This window comes from Hyla sarda, chromosome 4, assembly GCF_029499605.1.
Source record: "Hyla sarda isolate aHylSar1 chromosome 4, aHylSar1.hap1, whole genome shotgun sequence".
In the NCBI taxonomy this organism is placed as follows: Eukaryota; Metazoa; Chordata; class Amphibia; order Anura; family Hylidae; genus Hyla; species Hyla sarda.
The window spans coordinates 173,019,933-173,041,238 of NC_079192.1; the positions used below are offsets into that span (position 1 = coordinate 173,019,933).

A 21,306-nucleotide genomic window follows, 5' to 3' on the forward strand; every position below is an offset into this window, starting at 1 on the left:
GTGGGCTCTGGTGAATACCAGTAGCAACTTAGAACCGGTCCACCAGCACGGTCCACGCCAATCCCTCTCTGGCACAGAGGATCCACCTCCTGCCAGCCGAAGCGTGACACTCACTTCCCTGATTTCTTCTGCCAAAACATCAAGAGAGGGGTCTACCCCTGGCTCAGGAATGGTTTCAGCCAGGAAAACCGACATCTCTTCTTCTCGATCTAGATCCTTCCTCCCCAAGAGGTGTGAGTAGAGGGTTCTGACGACCTCCAAGATCCGGACCGATTCAGAGATCCTGTACTATCAATCAGTCCTGAAATTACTTTACTACTCACTGACATCTTGCAGTTTCTGTATGGGTCGGGCGAGCGGTACTTCCCGAAATCCCTCTCAAAAACCAAAGATGCGTGCCTATCGTACTTACACCTCATCAGCAAAGATTTCACTCTGGAGATATCCTCTCGGCTACCTCCAGTCGAGACAAGAAGCTCGAGTTTCCTCCTCAGACCCTGATACAAGCGATACCTGTTCAGGGACCTGAGGCTCGAGAGCTGGCGGAAGAATCCCGCAACCCACTTCTTGAATATCTCCCACAACTCCAGCTTATTACTACAAAGATCCAGTAAAGGTACCTGTCTCTGAAGAAAATCCTCAAAGGACTGTCTTACCTCCGCTTCCTCCAGAAGGGACGAACCTTTACCGACCCGGGGGGTCTCTGAAACATTCAGGGAAAACAAAATCATACAGTGATTGGAGAACTCCACTTCAACCACGGACACTGCGGAAGAGAAGGCTTCCTCCTTTAAATAAAACCTATCTATTCTAGACCTGTGGCTACCTTGATGTGCCACACTATCGCAAGTCAGTGGATCATTGGAGCCTCTCCTATCCTGGGACCTCGTGACATTATTGAAGTCCCCTCCAAAGATCCCCTGCCGACTCGTAAAAAGAAAGGGCTTAATCCTCACGGGCCCGCTTAGTTTGCGGAGATCTTCACGGGCCCGCTTAGTTTGCGGGGCGTAGATGTTAATGAGCAGGAGCTCTTGTCCCTTCATGAAGACATCAATGATCAGGCACCTCCCCATTTCTAGCTCAATAACCCGTCTGCATTCAACAGGAACGGAAAAAAGGACTGCCACCCCACTATATGGCTCAGCCGCAAGAGACCAGTGGGAGGAACCGTGCCTCCACTATCTTCTGGTTTTTACCAGAGAGGCAAGATCTGATAACCTGGTCTCTTGTAAAAAGAAAATGTCGGCTTCAACACAGCCGAGAAAATCAAAGGCTGCAAATCTAGCCGTATCCGACTTTATGCTGGCACAGTTAATAGATGCCAGCATCAGCGGGGTGAGTGCCGGCATCCTGGGTGATTGAGTTAGATGGCCTTACCCCTTAAACCTTCTTCCTCTCCTTCCCTCCCCCCCCATCTGAATTAGAGGAAGACCCTTTACTTCTTTTTAAACTCTGGGACATATCCATCCCAGGATCTTTACCTCCGGCACCTGGTGTTACCTCTCGCCCTGAGGAAACTGCCCCAGAGGAAGGAGGCTCGGCACCTCCTGGAGGCCACACCGCCTCCTGACCCTCGATAGAAGGAGGGGAGATAGTATCCCCGAGGGCCTCATATCGATTCGAAAGGACGATCAGAGGGTTGGAGACTGAGTTGTTCCTTCTATGGTCTGAGGCTACAACTGAAGAGGAGGACGGCGCTGTCTTACTCTTACCCTTCTTCCTCCTCTTCTTTTTCTGGCCACCATTTACTGTCTGCCCCTCCTCCTCATCCACAGTTTCGGATTCAGAGGTATGACTGGAGGAAGGAGCATCTTGACCTTCTACCCTACGCAGTCTCCCTATCTCCTCGTCCAGTTTGGCCGCACCCAAAGCCTCAGAGTTATTCTGACCTCCTTCTGAGCCAGTGTCTGGAGTGGGACCCCGAGCTACCCCTGGCACCTGGGCATTCTCAAGGGCCCTCTCCAACCTGCGCTTCTCCTCTCACCTCCGCATAGAAGGGGTCTTATGTTTTTCCTTCACTGGCTTTGGTGCCCCCTCTCCTCCACTGGTCCCCTCCCCCGCCGGGGCAACCATTAGGCTTTCCCCAGACAAGGTGGTCACAGCGTTAGAGAACGAGCGCAGACACCGGCTGAACGGGTGACCTAAGTCACCAGACAAGTTACATCGAATCTGCCCACAGGTGGCCGCCAGGTGACCCACCCCACAGCAGAGGGCGCATATCTGCTGAGTGCAGTTGGCCCTAAAGTGGTTTGGATCACCACACCTGTGACACAGCTTCGGCTGCCCCTGGTAGAAGATCTGAATCCTGTCGCTTCCCAGGAAGGCGGCCGAAGGAATGTGGGTGACCGTGTTCCCTGAACGTCTGAGACGGACGGAAAACGTCCAGGCCCCAGACCATATATTGTGCTCATCAAAGTTCTTCCAGGGGATGTCCGTCACCTCCCCGTACCTGCCCAGCCAGGTCATAATGTCATAACAAGAAAGTGACTTGTTACGGGTCAAAACAGTCACTTTCTTTACCATACTCTGGCGAGATACCGCTTTTACAGCGAAATCTCGCCATCCGGGCTCGTTTTTCACCAGCTCTTAATTAGACCAGAAGAGATCTAGTCCCTCCGGCCTAACAAAGCTGCTGTTAAACTCAGAGGAGCCGAAAGGGTGGATCAGGGCAAAGATGTCCCTAGCCCTGAAACCCATCTGGAAGCGAAGCTCCACTACCTTTCCCTTTTGGGGGCACGCCTTTCCAGACCAGACGGGCCACATTCCTGTGACCTACCTCCTGCCCGGGTGTCTGGAGGGACCATACGGTCTCCCCATTTCTCTGTCGGAATGCTCCCAGACCATGTCTCTCCAACCAGAAAGATAGGTCCATCTCCTTTCCCTCTACCTGGAGCATCCTTTCTCCTCTATTTAGTGCCTCCAGGAGGCACCGTTGCAACTGACCATCACTAGATTCAGGAGGTAAAGATCCCACTGAACCCCCAGCCGCTAGGCTTGCATAACTCCTGGTGACCGAGGGGGCAGCCGGACCAGTCCCTGTCCCTACGGCCCCACCTAAATCACCTGCACTGCCACAAATGTCACTATTATCCACACCACTACTACTCCTCTCATTCACTCCACTATCACTCCTCCCATCTGCACCACTCGCACTCATTCCATTACCACCCCGCCCATTCACTCCACTACCACTCCTCCCATCTGCACCACCACCACTCCTCCCATTCAATCCACCACCACACTCCCACTCACTCCACTACCACTCTTCCCATCTGCACCACTGCCACCCCGCCCATTCACTCCACTACCACTCCTCCCATCTGCACCACTACCACTCCTCCCATTCACTCCATTACCACTCCTCCCATTCACTCCACCATAACTCCCACATACACCCCTCTCATCCACAGCACTACTACTCCCATCATTCACACACCTTGTAATGACATTTCTTTTGGTTTTATTAGCAGTGTTTTTGGGATCAGCCGCTGCTTCACCCACTACCTCTGGGCTGGCCAGGACGTGCTTTAGCTGGATCTCTGTCGGCGATGCTGATTTCTCCTCCATACGGGATGTCACCGCAGACGTCGCATCCCGAGGCCGAGGCTGCCCCTCCAAGCGCACCTCTGCCCCTCCACCTGCCACTGACTTGCAAGGACCCCCCTCCTTCACAGGGGAAATCCCTACAGCTTCCACGCCACACACTGGACCTGACTGCACGGGCTCAGCAGTGGGTCCCAGTGCCCGGACACTCCCCCCCCCCCTCTCAGGGGAGTGCCCCGCAGAGCTGATAACAACGCCAGAGACACCCACCATTAACCCATCCTGCTCTTCCCTACCAGCAGGACGCGTGACTGTAGCACCCGCGGCCATGTTGGATGCAGCACTGTACCCCCCCGTGCTGGTCCCGTTCCACAGCAGAAACGGGATCTGGCAGGGTGGGGGGCACAGCAGTCTGAACCAACATTTCAGGTGGCCCAGACTGCTGGATAGGGGAGAAAACAAACATGACTTGCTCCTCAGCCTTTTTCTTCTTCCTGTTCTTTTTCTTCTTCTGGCTCTCCTCATGGCCCAGGTCCTGGCCAAAGCTGAAATTCTCCAGACGGGTGGGTGACTCCTGCATCACTATGGCCCGCAGGAGCCCCCCACCAACTGGGCCGCTGTCACCGCCATCACTACTGTCGCTTTCCTCTGAGGTGGTTGGTAAGGCGACTTGGGCAGGGTTAATATATTCTGCACTTGGGGTGACAGAGGTCTTAGGGGTGCACGGGGTATCACACACATCCCCCTCACTCTCACCACCCTCACTGCCGCCATCTCCCTCCCCACCTTCCTCCATCTTCTCCTCTGTATCACACAGGCGTTCTTCCTCCCCCTGGCTATCCTCTTCCTCCTTCACAGGGGTCCGCATGATTTTATAGCGGTCCTCGTTTTTTAATTTTTCTTTAAACATGCCTGCTTCCTCTATGATCTGCATTCGGGCTCTCATCGCCTCCTGATCCTCTGGCTTCAATTCACACACCCTGGCAGCAAACTTAGCCCTCATAGCCTTGGCAGAATTATCTGTCTGGTAGCGGGCAAACTTCAGATCCTCCCTTAACACTTTCAGCTTCTTTCCCAGCTGTTCGTATTCCACTAGCTTTGCCTGCATGCGGGATCCAAATGTGGCAAGCGACTCCCTGGGTCCCTTCACCCCCCATTGCTGGGGTTCCATAACATTAGACACAGTCCCTGAAGACACAACAGTAATCTTCCTACCGTATGCCTTCCGGTTTCCAGTGATGGACGGGGGAGTGGGCTCCACATTACTGCGGAGCCTGCTGGATCTTCTGACCCCATCCTATGAATCGGTCGTAGCTCTCTCACTCCCACCCCCCGCCAGCCTAGTACGGGAGGTGGAAGGCCTTGGGTCCATAGCAGGAGGCTCTTCCCAGGAGTCTGCCACCCTCCTGGGGGAAAAGGCTGTTGGAAAACCTGCTTCACTCTCTGGACAACTCAGGAAGCCAGACACACCCAACTTCTCCTGGCTGCTGGGTTTCACAGGAAGTGCTCTCTGCTGACACCTCTGACTGTGTCAGGAACTGTCCAGAGCAGGAGAGGGATATGATTCTAATCTGGACAGTTCTTGACACAGACAGGTGTCAGCAGAGAGCACTGTTGTCAGACAGTAAATAAATACACACATTTCTCAGTTGTATATAGCAGCTGATAAGTACTGGAAGGATTAAGATTTTTTTTATAGAATACATTTACAAATCTGTTTAACTTTCAGGCACCATTTGATTAGAAAACGTTTGTTTTCTACTTGTTTCCACCGGAGTTCCCATTTAATGTTAGGACTCCCACCGATCTATAGCTATAGCAGTGTGAAATGTGGAGCAGCGCACTTCACTCCTCGGAACTCAGTCTGCCTGATTGCCAGCTATATCTAGAGATTGGTGGGGGTCTCAGAACTAAGACCCCAACCAATCTAAACTTTTGAACTGTCTACATAAATAGTTTTCTAAATGAAAGTGACTTTTTAATACACAAGTGCATAAATATCTAGATGTGTGCAACAATGGGAAATTATGGTCTCACCATGGACTCTCATATGAAAAAATATGAGAAACTCTAGTTTGCCTTGTTTGCTGCTGTTTAAATACAAAGATCTATTATAAGTTTCTATTCCTCTTTTAGAATTATGCATACACATAAGAAAGAACATTAGCTTGTTGGTAAATCAAAATAGGTTGTATACACTGTTACACCAAGGTGCATAATACATTTTTGTACTATAGCACTGTACTTACTAAAGCCATATGCTCACTGTAAATGTGATCTGCGTAGTGCATAAATGGAATTGCTTTCTGGTAGAGGCCCATATCAGCATGAGAGGGGTCAATTAAATTGTGATGGCTTGGAGCTAAACCAAATGCTTCCTGCCATACGCCTGGATCCTTTCTGATATGCTAATTAACCCTTAGCAATAAGAGTGGGGACATATCCCTAAGAATTAATAATAACTCGCGGATTTATAATCCTGCCTTCTTTTGCGTATATTCAGAATGGGAAAAGCACACTCTACAGCAGTGATTCCCAACCGCGGTGCCACGGCACACTTGTGCCGCAGGATTTTGCTGTGATTTTATTTATTTTTTTAAATATCCCGCCCTGGCCTGCGCACTTATGACTGGCGGCGCAAGGGGGAAGGGAAGCCTGCATGCGCACTGCGCACACAGTGTCCCCCTCCCCCCTGCATTCAACTGTGTCCCCCTCCCCCTTCTACCTTGCGGCTCAGTGAGCCGAAAATGGTGCCCTGGGGCGGAACGATCTTCACCTACGCCGGACTCCTGTGCCTGCCGTGGACCTGCAAGCTGCGTGGACCGGCTTGCTTAAGGTACCGTACTCTTTCCACCCCTCCAAGAGAGATACAGCTCACTCCTGCTGTGCGCACACCTGTGTCACGGTCCCGCCGGCACCGCCCCGGCTTCCACAATAGATCCAACACAAACGAATGTCCAGCACCAGGTATGCGGATAAAATCTTTTCGTTTATTAGAATTTCGCAGGACAAACAGGTACAAGTAGTCTTTCTGACGCGTTTCGTGCTTAGATGCGCTTAGTCATAGAAAGTCATTTCTATGACTAAGCGCATCTAAGTGCGAAACGCGTCAGAAAGACTACTTGTACCTGTTTGTCCTGCGAAATTCTAATAAACGAAAAGATTTTATCCGCATACCTGGTGCTGGACATTCGTTTGTGTTCTTTCCACCCCTCTGTTACCCCTTCTCAACCCTGTACAACCCCCCCCCCCCCCCGGGGTCCACCCTCTACCCCCCCTCACCCATGTCCACCCCCCCCCCCTTGTCACCCATGTCCACCCCCCTGTCACCCCTGTCCACCCCCCTGTCACCCCTGTCCACCTTCCTGTCACCCCTGTCCACCCTCCTGTCACCCCTATTGCCCATGTCCACCCTCCTGTCATCCCTGTCACCCCCGTCCACCCTCCTGTCACCCATGTTCACTCTCCTGTCATATCTTTCACTCCCGTCCACCCTCCTGTCACCCTTGTTCACCCCACTGTCACCCATGTTCACCCCCCATCACCCATGTTCACCTCCCCTGTCACCCATGTTCACCTCCCCTGTTACCCATGTTCACACCCCCCTGTCACCCCTGTCCACCCCCCGTCACCCATGTTCACCCTCCTGTCATCCCTTTCACCTCCGTCCACCCTCCTGTCACCCACGTTCACACCCTTGTTCACCCTACTGTCACCCATGTTCATCCATCTGTCACCCATGTACACTCCTCTACACCCCTCTGTCACCCATGTACACTCCTCTATACCCCTGTCACCCATGTACACTCCTCTACACCCCTCTGTCACCCATGTACACTCCTCTACACCCCTCTGTCACTCATGTACACTCCTCTACACCCCTCTGTACACTCCTCTACACCCCTTTGTCACCCATGTACACTCCTCTACACCCATCTGTCACCCTTGTCCACTCCTCTACACCCCTCTGTACACTCCTCTACACCCCTCTGTCACCCATGTACACTCCTCTACACCCCTCTGTCACCCATGTACACTCCTCTACGCCCATCTGTCACCCAAGTACACTCCTCTACACCCATCTGTCACCCATGTCCACTCCTCTACACCCCTCTGTCACCCATGTACACTCCTCTACACCCCTCTGTACACTCCTCTACACCCCTTTGTCACCCATGTACACTCCTCTACATCCATCTGTCACCCATGTACACTCCTCTACACCCCTCTGACACCCATGTACACTCCTCTACACCCCTCTATCACCCATGTACACTCCTCTACACCCATCTGTCACCCATGTACACTCCTCTACACCCATCAGTCACCCATGTACACTCCTCTACACCCCTTTGTCACCCATGTACACTCCTCTACATCCATCTGTCACCCATGTCCACTCCTCTACCCCCTCTGTACACTCCTCTACACCCCTCTGTCACCCATGTACACTCCTCTACACCCCTCTGAACATTCCTCTATACCCCTTTGTCACCCATGTACACTCCTCTACATCCATCTGTCACCCATGTATACTCCTCTTCACCCCTCTGTCACCCATGTACACTCCTCTACACCCCTCTGTCACCCATGTACACTCCTCTACACCCATCTGTCACCCATGTACACTCTTCTACACCCCTCTGTACACTCCTCTACACCCCTCTGTCACCCATGTACACTCCTCTACACCCCTTTGTCACCCATGTCCACTCCTCTACACTACTGTCACCCATGTCCACTCCTCTACACCCCTTTGTCACCCATGTACACTCCTCTACACCCCTCTGTACACTCCTCTACACCCCTTTATCACGCATGTACTCCTCTACATCCATCTGTCACCCATGTACACTCCTCTACAACCCTCTGTCACCCATGTACACTCCTCTACACCCCTTTGTCACCCATGTACACTCCTCTACACCCCTCTGTTACCCATGTACACTCCTCTACACCCATCTGTCACCCATGTACACCCTCCTGTCACCCATGTTCATCCATCTGTCACCCATGTACACTCCTCTACACCCCTCTGTCACCCATGTACACTCCTCTATACCCCTGTCACCCATGTACACTCCTCTACACCCCTCTATCACCCATGTACACTCCTTTACACCCCTCTGTACACTCCTCTACACCCCTTTGTCACCCATGTACACTCCTCTACATCCATCTGTCACCCTTGTCCACTCCTCTACACCCCTCTGTACACTCCTCTACACCCCTCTGTCACCCATGTACACTCCTCTACACCCCTCTGTCACCCATGTACACTCCTCGACGCCCATCTGTCACCCATGTACACTCCTCTACACCCATCTGTCACCCATGTCCACTCCTCTACACCCCTCTGTCACCCATGTACACTCCTCTACACCCCTCTGTACACTCCTCTACACCCATTTGTCACCCATGTACACTCCTCTACATCCATCTGTCACCCATGTACACTCCTCTACACCCCTCTATGACCCATGTACACTCCTCTACACCCATCTGTCACCCATGTACACTCCTCTACACCCATCAGTCACCCATGTACACTCCTCTACACCCCTTTGTCACCTATGTACACTCCTCTACATCCATCTGTCACCCATGTCCACTCCTCTACACCCCTCTGTCACCCATGTACACTCCTCTACACCCCTCTGTACACTCCTCTACACCCATTTGTCACCCATGTACACTCCTCTACATCCATCTGTCACCCATGTACACTCCTCTACACCCCTCTATGACCCATGTACACTCCTCTACACCCATCTGTCACCCATGTACACTCCTCTACACCCATCAGTCACCCATGTACACTCCTCTACACCCCTTTGTCACCCATGTACACTCCTCTACATCCATCTGTCACCCATGTCCACTCCTCTACCCCCTCTGTACACTCCTCTGCACCCCTCTGTCACCCATGTACACTCCTCTACACCCCTCTGAACATTCCTCTACACCCCTTTGTCACCCATGTACACTCCTCTACATCCATCTGTCACCCATGTATACTCCTCTTCACCCCTCTGTCACCCATGTACACTCCTCTACACCCCTCCATCACCCATGTACACTCCTCTACACCCCTCTGTCACTCATGTACACTCCTCTACACCCATCTGTCACCCATGTACACTCTTCTACACCCCTCTGTACACTCCTCTACACCCCTCTGTCACCCATGTACACTCCTCTACACCCCTTTGTCACCCATGTACACTCCTCTACATCCATCTGTCACCCATGTCCACTCCTCTACACTACTGTCACCCATGTCCACTCCTCTACACCCCTTTTGTCACCCATGTACACTCCTCTACACCCCTCTGTACACTCCTCTACACCCCTTTATCACGCATGTACTCCTCTACATCCATCTGTCACCCATGTACACTCCTCTACACCCCTCTGTCACCCATGTACACTTCTCTACACCTCTTTGTCACCCATGTACACTCCTCTACACCCCTCTGTTACCTATGTACACTCCTCTACACCCATCTGTCACCCATGTACACCCCCCTGTCACCCATGTAAAAAAAAAAAAAAAAAAAGTGCAGATCCTAATAGGTATGTTTTGCAGGTTTAACGGTGAAGAATTGTGTGTGGAAGAAATCGTGATGATGGCCCGGACCAGATGGAGAAGAGAAGGCAAAGATGCAAATTAGAGAAGATGTCATTGGTGAGTTGCTGTCTAAAGTAGCACTTTAAACTACATACCCACTGATAAATAGATATAGATATAGTGTAGTGCGTTTTTTCTCTTTTTTTATTTTTTGCTTGTCAACCTCGGTAGCGGTGCCCTACAGAAAGAGTACAAACATGTATCTAATGGTTATGGCAGGTGGACTGTGAACAAAGAATCTTTGCCTCCATTGGCATACTGTATGTGATCAGGGTGATCCTGCTTGGGCTACAGAGATTTTCTATGCTGTCCATGACCATGGACCAAAATATAAACATGGGTGTTTGGGAGACATTTGTATCCATGATGTACTACCCCTGAAGGAAACAATTTTACTGTTCCAAATACTGTAAATATTATAAACCAACCTAAACCAAAAACTATTTTTGTATTTTTTGGGGTTAAGGAAAAATATTTTAATTTCTGCTCCCCCAAGGAAAAATGCTTAGCTATAATATTTAATTTAACATTGTAGTTGTTAATTTTGGAAGTAATAACTTCAGCTGTTTGCATGTTACATAGCTGTACAGGTCTTCCAGTGAACAAATGGTTACAAGACTAGATTTGACTCTGTATCTTTGCTTTTAGGTGTGGGTGATGTTCACATCTGCATTGCTTTTGATCAGTTCATAAACTACTTTTAAGGCAATCACCTCCATTTTACATCTTTTAGGTCACAGATTTGAAATAAGAGAACCTATACGCGTTTCCATTTTCTGCCTAGCTGGAATCCACCACAATTCTTTGAAGAAGGAAACAGTCATTGAAAATCAGCTGGAATTGTTCGATAATGAGAGATGTTATGTGTGAATGGGAGATCCTAGGTACAAAGTCTTGTCTGCTCAAGGCATAAGCATGTATTCTCTACCCACTTTTTTTTTATTTAAGTGACAGTGCAATGCTTCCTATTTACAATGCACTGATAAAAAATATGAAAAAGAGATTGCAAATTAAAAACTGTGGTATTGGATTATTTCTGTCACTCACATTTTTCATTTTCTGTTTTAAAGCACTGTTTTAATTATTTAATTGCTCATAACTAAGTACATATACATTATATTTTACAATAATCCAGTATTTTCTGGGTTTGTCCAGGAAACCGTTACATTGTCTGCTATCTCTTACCCTTTCTGAAGTTCAAAAAATGCCTCTCCTAGTGTATGGGAAACCTCCATTTAACCCCTTAAGGACTGAGCTTTTTCCATTTTTGCACTTTCGTTTTTTCCTCCTTGCCTTTTAAATATCATAACCCTTTCAATTTTGCACCTAAAAATCCATATGATGGCTTATTTTTTGTGCCACCAATTTTACTTGGTAATGACATCAATAATTTTACTACCCAATCTATGGCGAAACCGGAAAAAAAAATATTTGTGGGACAAAATTTTGGGGGCTTCCGTTTCGCCCAGTACATTTTTCGGTAAAAACAATACCTTATCTTAATTTTGTAGGTTAATACGATTAAAATGATACCCTACTTATATAGGTTTGATTTTGTTGTACTTCTGGTAAAAATTCTAACCACATGCACAAAAATAAATACATTTAAAAATATCTTCCTTTGACCCCTTTCACTTTTTTATTTTTCGGGACGGTGTGAGGGCTCATTTTTTGAGCCGTGATCTGAAGTTTTTCTAGGTACCATTTTTGTTTTGATCTGACTTTTTTACCGCTTTTTATAAAAAATTTTTTTACGTGTACACTATGGACCGTGTGGTTTAATTAACGCTATATTTTCATAGTTCAGACATTTACACATGCGGTGATAAAACAAATGTTTATATTTATTTTCTTTACACAGTTTGTTATTGAAATGGGAAAAGGGGGGGTTATTCAAACTTTTATTTAGGAAGGGATTAAATCAAATTTTTTAACTTTTTTTTACAATTTTTTTTTGCAATGTTATAGCCCCCATAGGGGACTATAACATGCATTACACTGATTGAATAAAATGATCAATGCTATTCCATATCATTGCATTGATCAGTGCTATCGGCGGTCGATTGCTCAAGCCTGGATCTCAGGCTTGGAGCTATCAAGCACCGATCGGACAGCCGGGAAAAAGGTAAGAAGACTCCCGTTGTCCTCTGAGCTGTTCGGGACGCCGCGATTACACTGCAGCAGTCCCGTACAGCTCCGCTGAGGTAACCGTCAGCATATTTTCCCATTTTAGACCTTTGCGGATAGCAACCTGGACCCAGCAGATACGAAGGGTGTTGAGGTTCTGAGTGCGCTTCAAAGATCGGGATCCGGCCACGGACGTAAATATATGTCCTTGCCCGGGGTGACTGAACAAATATGGCAGCTTTTAGCAGCTGAAAGCTGCTGACAGAGACCAGCATCAGAACAAGCTCTAATGCTGCTGTCAATGGCAGACATGGGCCTTCTGAAGGTCTCTTTGGCTTCCATAATTCCTCTCCTACTACAGCCTTCCGTAAGTACAGGCTTCTAATAGAAGGACAGTAAAATGACAGACCAATACAATAACTTGGTATTGCAGTTTTGTATTGTAAATGATCAAGAAATTAAAAAAAATTATAAAAAAATTGTTCTCCAGAATAAGAAGTAAAATCACCTGTGAAGCAGACAGGAATGGCATGCAAGGATCACTATATTTTTTCAAGATTCCTTCCTTATGTCTTTGACACTCAAGGAAGTACACATCTCATCCAAGGAAAGCTAGGTGAGATGTGAGAAATCTAGGAATCATGTAAAAATCCTAGTAGACCTTAGCTGCTAAGGGACTTTTGGTAAAGTCTGTTTATGGCCTGAATTTTCATGGATTGACAGGCAGGTTGGTAATAGCCCCAGTCATTTACTTCCTGGCTAGTCCAGATTTTCAGTTAAAAGGTGCTGAAGACTGCTCATTACTTGGCTTACGAAAAAAGGTGTAACTGTCTGCAGAGAGCATGTAAGAACATTGAATTCTGCTGGGTGTTGGAAAAACACATCTTGAGTTCTAATGTTTTGGGCAGGCGAATGGTTGGTAGTCACCTGTACAGATAGGGAAGATATTGTTTGTTAGTGCTTTGTATGTTTATGGCTGAAGGTAAGGTTTGTATTTTGTTTTATGCTGAAAAATAAAGACAGGAAAGTAGAATTATGACTCATTACCGATAATTTGGTTTTCTTAAATCCACCATGACAGCCCAAGAAGAGATTTTTAAAGGGGTTCTCCGGTGCTTACACATCTTATCCCCTATCCAAAGGATAGGGAATAAGATGCCTGATCGCGGGAGTCCCGCAGCTGGGGACGCCCGTGATCATGCACGCGGCACCCCATTTGTAATCAGTCCCCTGAGCGCGTTCGCTCCGGGTCTGATTACGGGCGACCACCGGGCCGGCAGCGTATGATGTCACGCCTCTGACCCCGTGTGACGTCGAGCTCCGCCCCTCAATGCAAGCCTACGGGACGGGGCGTGACAGCTATCACGCCCCCTCCCGTAGGCTTGCATTGAGGGGCGGAGTGTGACGTCACACGGGGCGGAGGCATGACATCACACGCCACCGGCCCTGTAGTCGCCCGTAATCAGAACCGGAGTGCACACGCTCCGGGGACTGATTACAAAAGGGGGAATTTTGATGCATCTTAATGTCAATTCTGCCCCAACGGTACCTCCGCACAGCCCGGAACTAAGGAAGCCTGAAACAGCAGTCAGCTTCTGTTTAGGTAGAAAAGACTGCTGCACACCTCCAGCTGGTCAGGAATGATCAGTGCTATAGAGTCCTGAACCACATCACTCCCGGAGTTCAGATGAAGGTGCATGGGGGTGATTGAAACCCACGCGAGCACAGGGATCTCTACGACTGGTGGGATATTTTCATTTCAATATCCCTATGTGGGGACATACAGCTCCCTCGTAGCGCAGTATCCCACACTCCCAAAGGCAGGAGATAACAGTACCCCATGATCCTCAAGCACAATACAAGGAAGGGTACGCCTAAGGCACCAATCCCAAAGCCAGTAATGGATTAAAAAAAATAAATAGCCCCCAAAGGACTCCAACATCTGTACTGGACTTAATTGTAAAATGAAAAGACTGGAGAGATACAGGGGGAGGGGGTTTTAACCTCTTTATTTCCTGTTCCTATTAGCCCCTATGGGCACCATTTCTCATGTGGGCTGTCATAATCGATTCAATGTAAAAGCTCTTTATATGTTTGTCGCTGTCTCTAACTGCTGTTTAGCCATTATTTCCCTGGCTCTTCAAAGCTCATCTCATACACATACCCCATTTTACACTTTTCAAACGAAAAAGTCTTAATGTCAAAAAAGTAACATAATTAATATCAGGTGTGTCCAAACTTTAAAAGGAGCCAAATAGGAAGGCTGTGCTCCTTAACATAGTATGCATCATGGCCCTGCAATTTCTCCTGCTACTCTGCCCCCCCCCCAACATGGTTATGAGGGGGTAGTCAGAGTCCATGGTTATATGATGCACAGAAGTTGCTGATTGTGGGCCTAAAGAAGACCAAAAAGAGACAAGGCTTATACAGTTTTGCATAGAATCTGTGAATTTCTAAGATTTGGGGGCATTCCTGGGCAGAAGTGGGGTGCAACTTGAAGGGAATCTGTGTCTTAGTTGATGGCTTTTTGCAAAGTAATGAAATGTATTTCTTATAAGCTAAAGAGTAGTAGAGGCCCAGCTGAGCTGCAGCATGCATGTCTCCTCACTCTCCCACTCCTTCCCGTCCTGAATGACTATTGCACCAAGTTTGGCTTCCACCACAGAGCTTTGTGCCTCAATCACCATTGTCTTTGTGTTGTTAGGTGCCATGACTGGTGAAACTACAGAATATGCTGCTATTTTCTGCTGCTAATATGCTGTCATAAAGTGTCCTGTGAGACTAGCCGTTGTGCAATAAGAAAAAAGTATTCAAGCCGGAAGAATTTTTCCATGGAACCGTGAGTTATATCTTAAATTTCAACTCACCTGTCGTTATGTAATATAGTTGGCGTGCACTGGTTTTGATAAATCTCCCTTATAGAGTTTACAGTTGACCAGAGCAGAGCTAGCAGATCAGAAATTCAACAAACTTTGAAGTCACAATTTTTTTTTAGTACAACCAATACTACTGCCAGTGTTTGTCTACACAGGTCTACACACTGCTTAGATGTTTTCTTTATCCATATGTTTGGAATGTATGTGACTAAAACTCATAAAAATTATTATGAAGTGTGTCCTAATTATTTATATAGTGTACAATATATAAGAAAACTAATCTGTCCTATGTTTGGATAAAAAAGGCATCATATATACACAAAAACAACATGTCTGATGTCAGCAAATCATGTCTGATTTTAGCAAATACTCGCTCTGTGCGTAATGACGGGCAATACAGGGGCCGGAGCATTGTAACGTCATGGCTCCGCCCCTCGTGATGTCACATTCCGCCCCCTCAATACAAGTCTATTAGAGGGGGCGTGGCGGCCGTGCCCCCTCACATAGACAGGCATTAACCTCTTAAGGACCAAGGACATACCGGTACGTCCTGAGTCCTTTCCCTTTCTATTCATAGCGGGTTGGGCCCAGCCTCTAACAACGGCCGGGACCCGTGGCTAATCGCACGTGGCAATGATCGCGGTGCCGCACGCTATTAACCCTTTAGATGCGGCGTTCAAAGTTGAACGCCATGTCTAAAGTGAAAGTAAATCACTGCTGGCTAGCTCAGGGGGCTGTTCGGGATGTCCGTGGCGAAATCGCGGCATCCCGAACAGCTCTGGGACATGAGGAGGGTCCCCTACCTTGCCTCCTGGTGTCCGATCGCCGAATGACTGCTCAGTGCCTGAGATCCAGGAATGAGCAGTCAAGCGGCAGAATCATTGATTCACTGGTTTCCTATGAGAAACCACTGATCAATGTAAAAGATCAGTGTGTGCAGTGTTATAGCCCCCTATAGGAGCTATAACATTGCAAAAGAAAGTGAAAAAAAAGTGAATAAAGATCATTAAACCCCTCCCCTAATAAATGTTTGAATCACCCCCCTTTTCCCATTTAAAAAAAAAACTGTGTAAATAAAAATAAACATATGTGGTATCGCCGTGTGCGGAAATGTCTGAATTATAAAAATATATCATTAGTTAAACCGCACAGTCAATGGCGTACGTGCAAAAAAATCCAAAATAGTATATTTTTGGTCACTTTTAATATCATGAAAAAATGAATAAAAAGCGATCAAAAAGTCCAATCAATACAAAAATAGATACCGATGCAAAAAATGAGCCCTCATACTGCCCCATATGCGAAAAAATAGAAAAGTTATAGGGGTCAGAATATGACAAATGATTTTAAACATATACATTTTCCTGCATGTAGTTATTATTTTTAAATGTATTTATTTTTGTGCATGTGGTTAGAATTTTTACCAGAAGTACAACAAAATCAATCCTATATAAGTAGGGTATCATTTTAATCATATGGACCTACAGAATAAAGAGAATGTGTCATTTTTACCGAAAAATGTACGGCGTAGAAACAGAAGCCCCCAAAAGTTACGAAATGGCATTTTTTTTTTTTTTTTCAATTTTGTCTCACAATGATTTTTTTTCTGTTTCGCCGTAGATTTTTGGGTAAAATGACTGACGTCATTACAAAGTAGAATTGGTTGCACAAAAAATAAGCCATCATATGGATTTTTAGGTGCAAAATTTAAAGAGTTATGATTTTTTAAAGGGGAGGAGGAAAAAATTAAAGTGCAAAAACGGAAAACCCCCTGATCCTTAATGGGTTAAGGGGCGCGCTGTGACATCACGAAGGGGCGGAGCCGTGGATAGGGGATAAGATGTCTAGGGGCGGAGTACCCCTTTAATCTATACAAGCCATTTGTTGCAATGGGAGCCTGAGGGCTTACTTCGGCCTCAAAACTGATACAACCTGTCTGGAGCAGGCTCTACTAAACTGATCTCTTATGAAAAGACAGGGAGCACAATGGATAAACATTTTTATGTCTGTATTATGGACAACTTTCAGTCCAGGTTATTGTAACATCAGTCAGGCCAGGACTTGCATCTGTAATACAGACAAACAAATATGTAACATGCAACAAACTATTTTTTTACAACACCAAGGGTTTTTTGTTTTATTTTTACATGAAATAACCTCTTTAATTCCATTTTAATTTCATATACAACTTTTTTTAAATTGAATTTATACTATAAATTATTTACCTTCATTTTTGAACCAAAAAGTAGCCAATCTAACTTTTTCCCTATCTTCATCCAAGACTTTGCAGAGATTAAAGAGAAACCCTCCTGATACCACAAAAAAGAAAAGTAAATATTGCAGTTTTAAAATAAAATACATATTTTTATTCAGTAGGAAACTATTTTCAATAGAAATGCTAAAAGTGAAATCAAACTATGAGGTCTCTCAAGGCAACTTTCACATTACTGGCAATATATACATTAAACCTTAACTTAAAGGGTAGCTCCCACCATCCTATTTTTTTTTTCTGTCCCTGCCTATTGCCAATCTATCCCTCACCCCCTCCCTGCTTTTAATTTTTATTTTTACTATATTAAAAATGCCTTTTGTCTGCCTGGCAGAGTACTCACTACCAGGCAGACCTCCCCAGCAGGCACCACATCACTGATGCCTGCTGGGGGGGGGACTTCTGCCCTTAGTTCATCTACACAGGGTGCCTCCAGCTGTTTCAGAACTACAACTCCCAGCTTGCCCTGACATCTAATGGCTGTCAGGGCATGCTGGGAGTTGTAGTATTGAAACAGCTGGAGGCACCCTGTGTAGATAAACTATTAGTTAGTTACATGCGGCGCTAGCCCATCCCCTCCGTCTCCCTCCCCCCCCGTGCCATACCCCGTTCCCTCCATCATAACCACGCCCCCCCCCCCCCCCGCATACCCCGTTCCCTCCATCACAAATCTATTCTGGAAAGAGAAGACACTTAAAACTTTACATTCATGGTCAACTTCAATAAAAGCCTACATGCTGTCACAAAAGCAAGAAAATACATGTTTCTGGGGAAAAGTATGCTTTCAGCAAAGACTTAGGGGGAGATTTATCAAAACCTGTGCAGGGGGAAAGTTGACCAGTTGCCCATAGCAACCAATCACGTCACTTCTTTCATTTTAAACAAGGCCCTCTGCAAAATGAAAGAAGTGATCTGATTGGTTGCTATCGGCAACTGGGCAACTTTTCCTTTGCACAGGTTTTGATAAATCCCTTAGATACACAATACCTCTTAAAAATGAAAGAATAAGTTGTGTAGGGCTAATGCATCAATTTCTCTTTCAAAAAATTTTTTGTATTAAAGAAGATTATCATTAACAGTTCAGTAAATAAAAAATAGAAAAGACAGAAAAAAGGGGGAGGGGAAGAAATGTTGTGCAGGCAGAACAGCAAGGGCAAATGTCAAAGTAAACATAAACAAAACAAAAACAAACAATGTGGGCACTGCTAGCAAAAATTGGGTAAAAATCATGCCATTTGACCACAGGTAAAAACGTACATTGCAATCAGTGTATTATATTAAAAGGAGGACTAGAAAAGCAGAAAAATTATCATTATGGGAAATTAGTGAAGGTAAAGGTAGGAGACTACATAAAGTCAATCCACGGCTGGCAAATATGGCCACGTTGAACGGAGTAGAATTTAGAATCTGCCAGAATCTCCTTCATATGGTAAATGTAGAGAATATCTGTACTGTTACGCCTAGCACTCCGGGTCCCCGCTCCTCCCCGGAGCGCGTACGGCGTCTCTCTCTCCGCAGCGCCCCGGTCGGTCCCGCTGACCGGGAGCGCTGCCCTGTCATGGCCGTTGGGGATGCGATTCGCACAGCGGGACGCGCCCGCTCGCGAATCGCATCCCAGGTCACTTACCCGTTCCCGTCTCCTGCTGTCATGTGCTGGCGCGCGCGGCTCCGCTCTCTAGGGCGCGCGCGCGCCAGCTCCCTGAGATTTAAAGGGCCAGTGCACCAATGATTGGTGCCTGGCCCAATTAGCTTATTGTGTTCACCTGTGCACTTCCCTATATCTAGTCACTTCCCTTGCACTCCCTTGCCGGATCTTGTTGCCTTAGTGCCTAGTGAAAGCGTTCCCTAGTCTGTTCCTAGTCCGTGTTCCTGACCTCCTGCCGTTGCCCCTGACTACGATCCTTGCCGCCTGCCCCCGACCTTCTGCTACGTCCGACCTTGCTTCTGCCTACTCCATTGTACCGCGCCTATCTTCAGCATCTTCAGCAGCCAGAGAGGTGAGCCGTTGCTAGTGGATACGACCTGGTCACTACCGCCGCAGCAAGACCATCCCGCTTTGCGGCGGGCTCTGGTGAAAACCTGTAGTGGCTTAGAACCGGTCCACTAGCGCGGTCCTCGCCATCCCTCTCTGGCACAGGGGATCCACTACCTGCCAGCCGGCATCGTGACAGTAGATCCGGCCATGGATCCCGCTGAAGTTCCTCTGTCAGTGGTCGCTGACCTCACCACGGTGGCCGCCCAGCAAGCCCGACTGATCGCCCTTCTAACCCGTCAGCTGTCGGAAATGTCCACCATTTCGCACCAACTTCAGTCGCAACTTCTCCAGCAATCTTCTCCTCCGCCAGCTCCTGCACCTCCTCCGCAGCGAGTGGCCACTCCTAGCCTCTGCCTGTCCTTGCCGGACAAATTTGATGGGGACTCTAAGTATTGCCGTGGCTTTCTTTCGCAATGTTCCCAGCACTTGGAGATGATGTCGGACCAGTTTCCTACTGAGAGGTCTATGGTGGCTTTCGTAGTCAGCCTTCTGTCTGGAAAAGCCCTGTCATGGGCCGCACCGCTCTGGGACCGCAATGACCCCGTCACTGCCTCTGTACACTCCTTCTTCTCGGAAATTCGAAGTGTCTTTGAGGAACCTGCCCGAGCTTCTTCAGCCGAGATTGCCCTGCTGAACCTGGCCCAGGGTGTTTCTTCCGTTGGCGAGTACGCCATTCAGTTCCGTGCTCTTGCTTACGAGTTGTCCTGGAATAGTGAGGTTCTCTGCGCGACCTTTAAAAAAGGCCTATCCAGCAACATTAAAGATGTTCTGGCCGCACGAGAGACTCCTGCTGACCTACATGAACTCATTCATCTTGCCACTCGCATTGACATGCGTTCTTCCGGATGGCGTCTGGAGCTTCGCCTGGATATGGACTTTGTTCGCACGAAGCGTTTTTTCTCCCCGGCTCCTCTCTCCTCTGGTCCTCTGCAATCTGTTCCTGTGCTTCCCGCCGCGGAGGCTATGCAAGTTGACCGGTCTCGCTTGACACCTCAAGAGAGGACACGATGCCGTATGGAGAACCTCTGCCTGTACTGTGCTAGTACCGAACACTTCCTAAGAGATTGTCCTATCCGTCCTCCCCGCCAGGAAAGACGTACGCTGACTCCGCACAAAGGTGAGACAGTCCTTGATGTCAACTCTGCTTCTCCACGCCTTACTGTGCCTGTGCGGATATCTGCCTCTACCTTCTCCTTCTCTACAGTGGCCTTCTTGGATTCCGGATCTGCAGGAAAATTTTTTTTGGCCTCTCTCATCAACAGGTTCTACGTTCCTGTGACCAGTCTCGCCAGACCCCTCTACATCTATTGTTTTTACAATAAAAGATTGGACTGTCTCGTTCGTTTCCACACAGAACCCCTCCTAATTTGCATCGGACCTCATCACGGAAAAATTGAATTTTTTTTCCTCAGGTTCTTTGGCCCCAAGAAGAGGGGGAGACCTAAGGGGGGGGGTACTGTTACGCCTAGCACTCCGGGTCCCCGCTCCTCCCCGGAGCGCGTACGGCGTCTCTCTCTCCGCAGCGCCCCGGTCGGTCCCGCTGACCGGGAGCGCTGCCCTGTCATGGCCGTTGGGGATGCGATTCGCACAGCGGGACGCGCCCGCTCGCGAATCGCATCCCAGGTCACTTACCCGTTCCCGTCTCCTGCTGTCATGTGCTGGCGCGCGCGGCTCCGCTCTCTAGGGCGCGCGCGCGCCAGCTCCCTGAGATTTAAAGGGCCAGTGCACCAATGATTGGTGCCTGGCCCAATTAGCTTATTGTGTTCACCTGTGCACTTCCCTATATCTAGTCACTTCCCTTGCACTCCCTTGCCGGATCTTGTTG

The 21,306-nt window shown here is 47.9% G+C and overlaps 1 protein-coding gene across 1 annotated transcript in view; it reads right to left on the bottom strand.

The window, feature by feature from the left end:
• The window catches only part of REC114 (REC114 meiotic recombination protein), a 464,557-nt gene that overhangs the window by 150,794 nt on the left and 292,457 nt on the right, over positions 1–21,306 (bottom strand). The window contains exon 3 of the mRNA XM_056572772.1: positions 17,403–17,486. Coding sequence (XP_056428747.1) covers positions 17,403–17,486 — 84 coding nt within the window. The remainder of the gene's footprint in view (positions 1–17,402; positions 17,487–21,306) is intronic.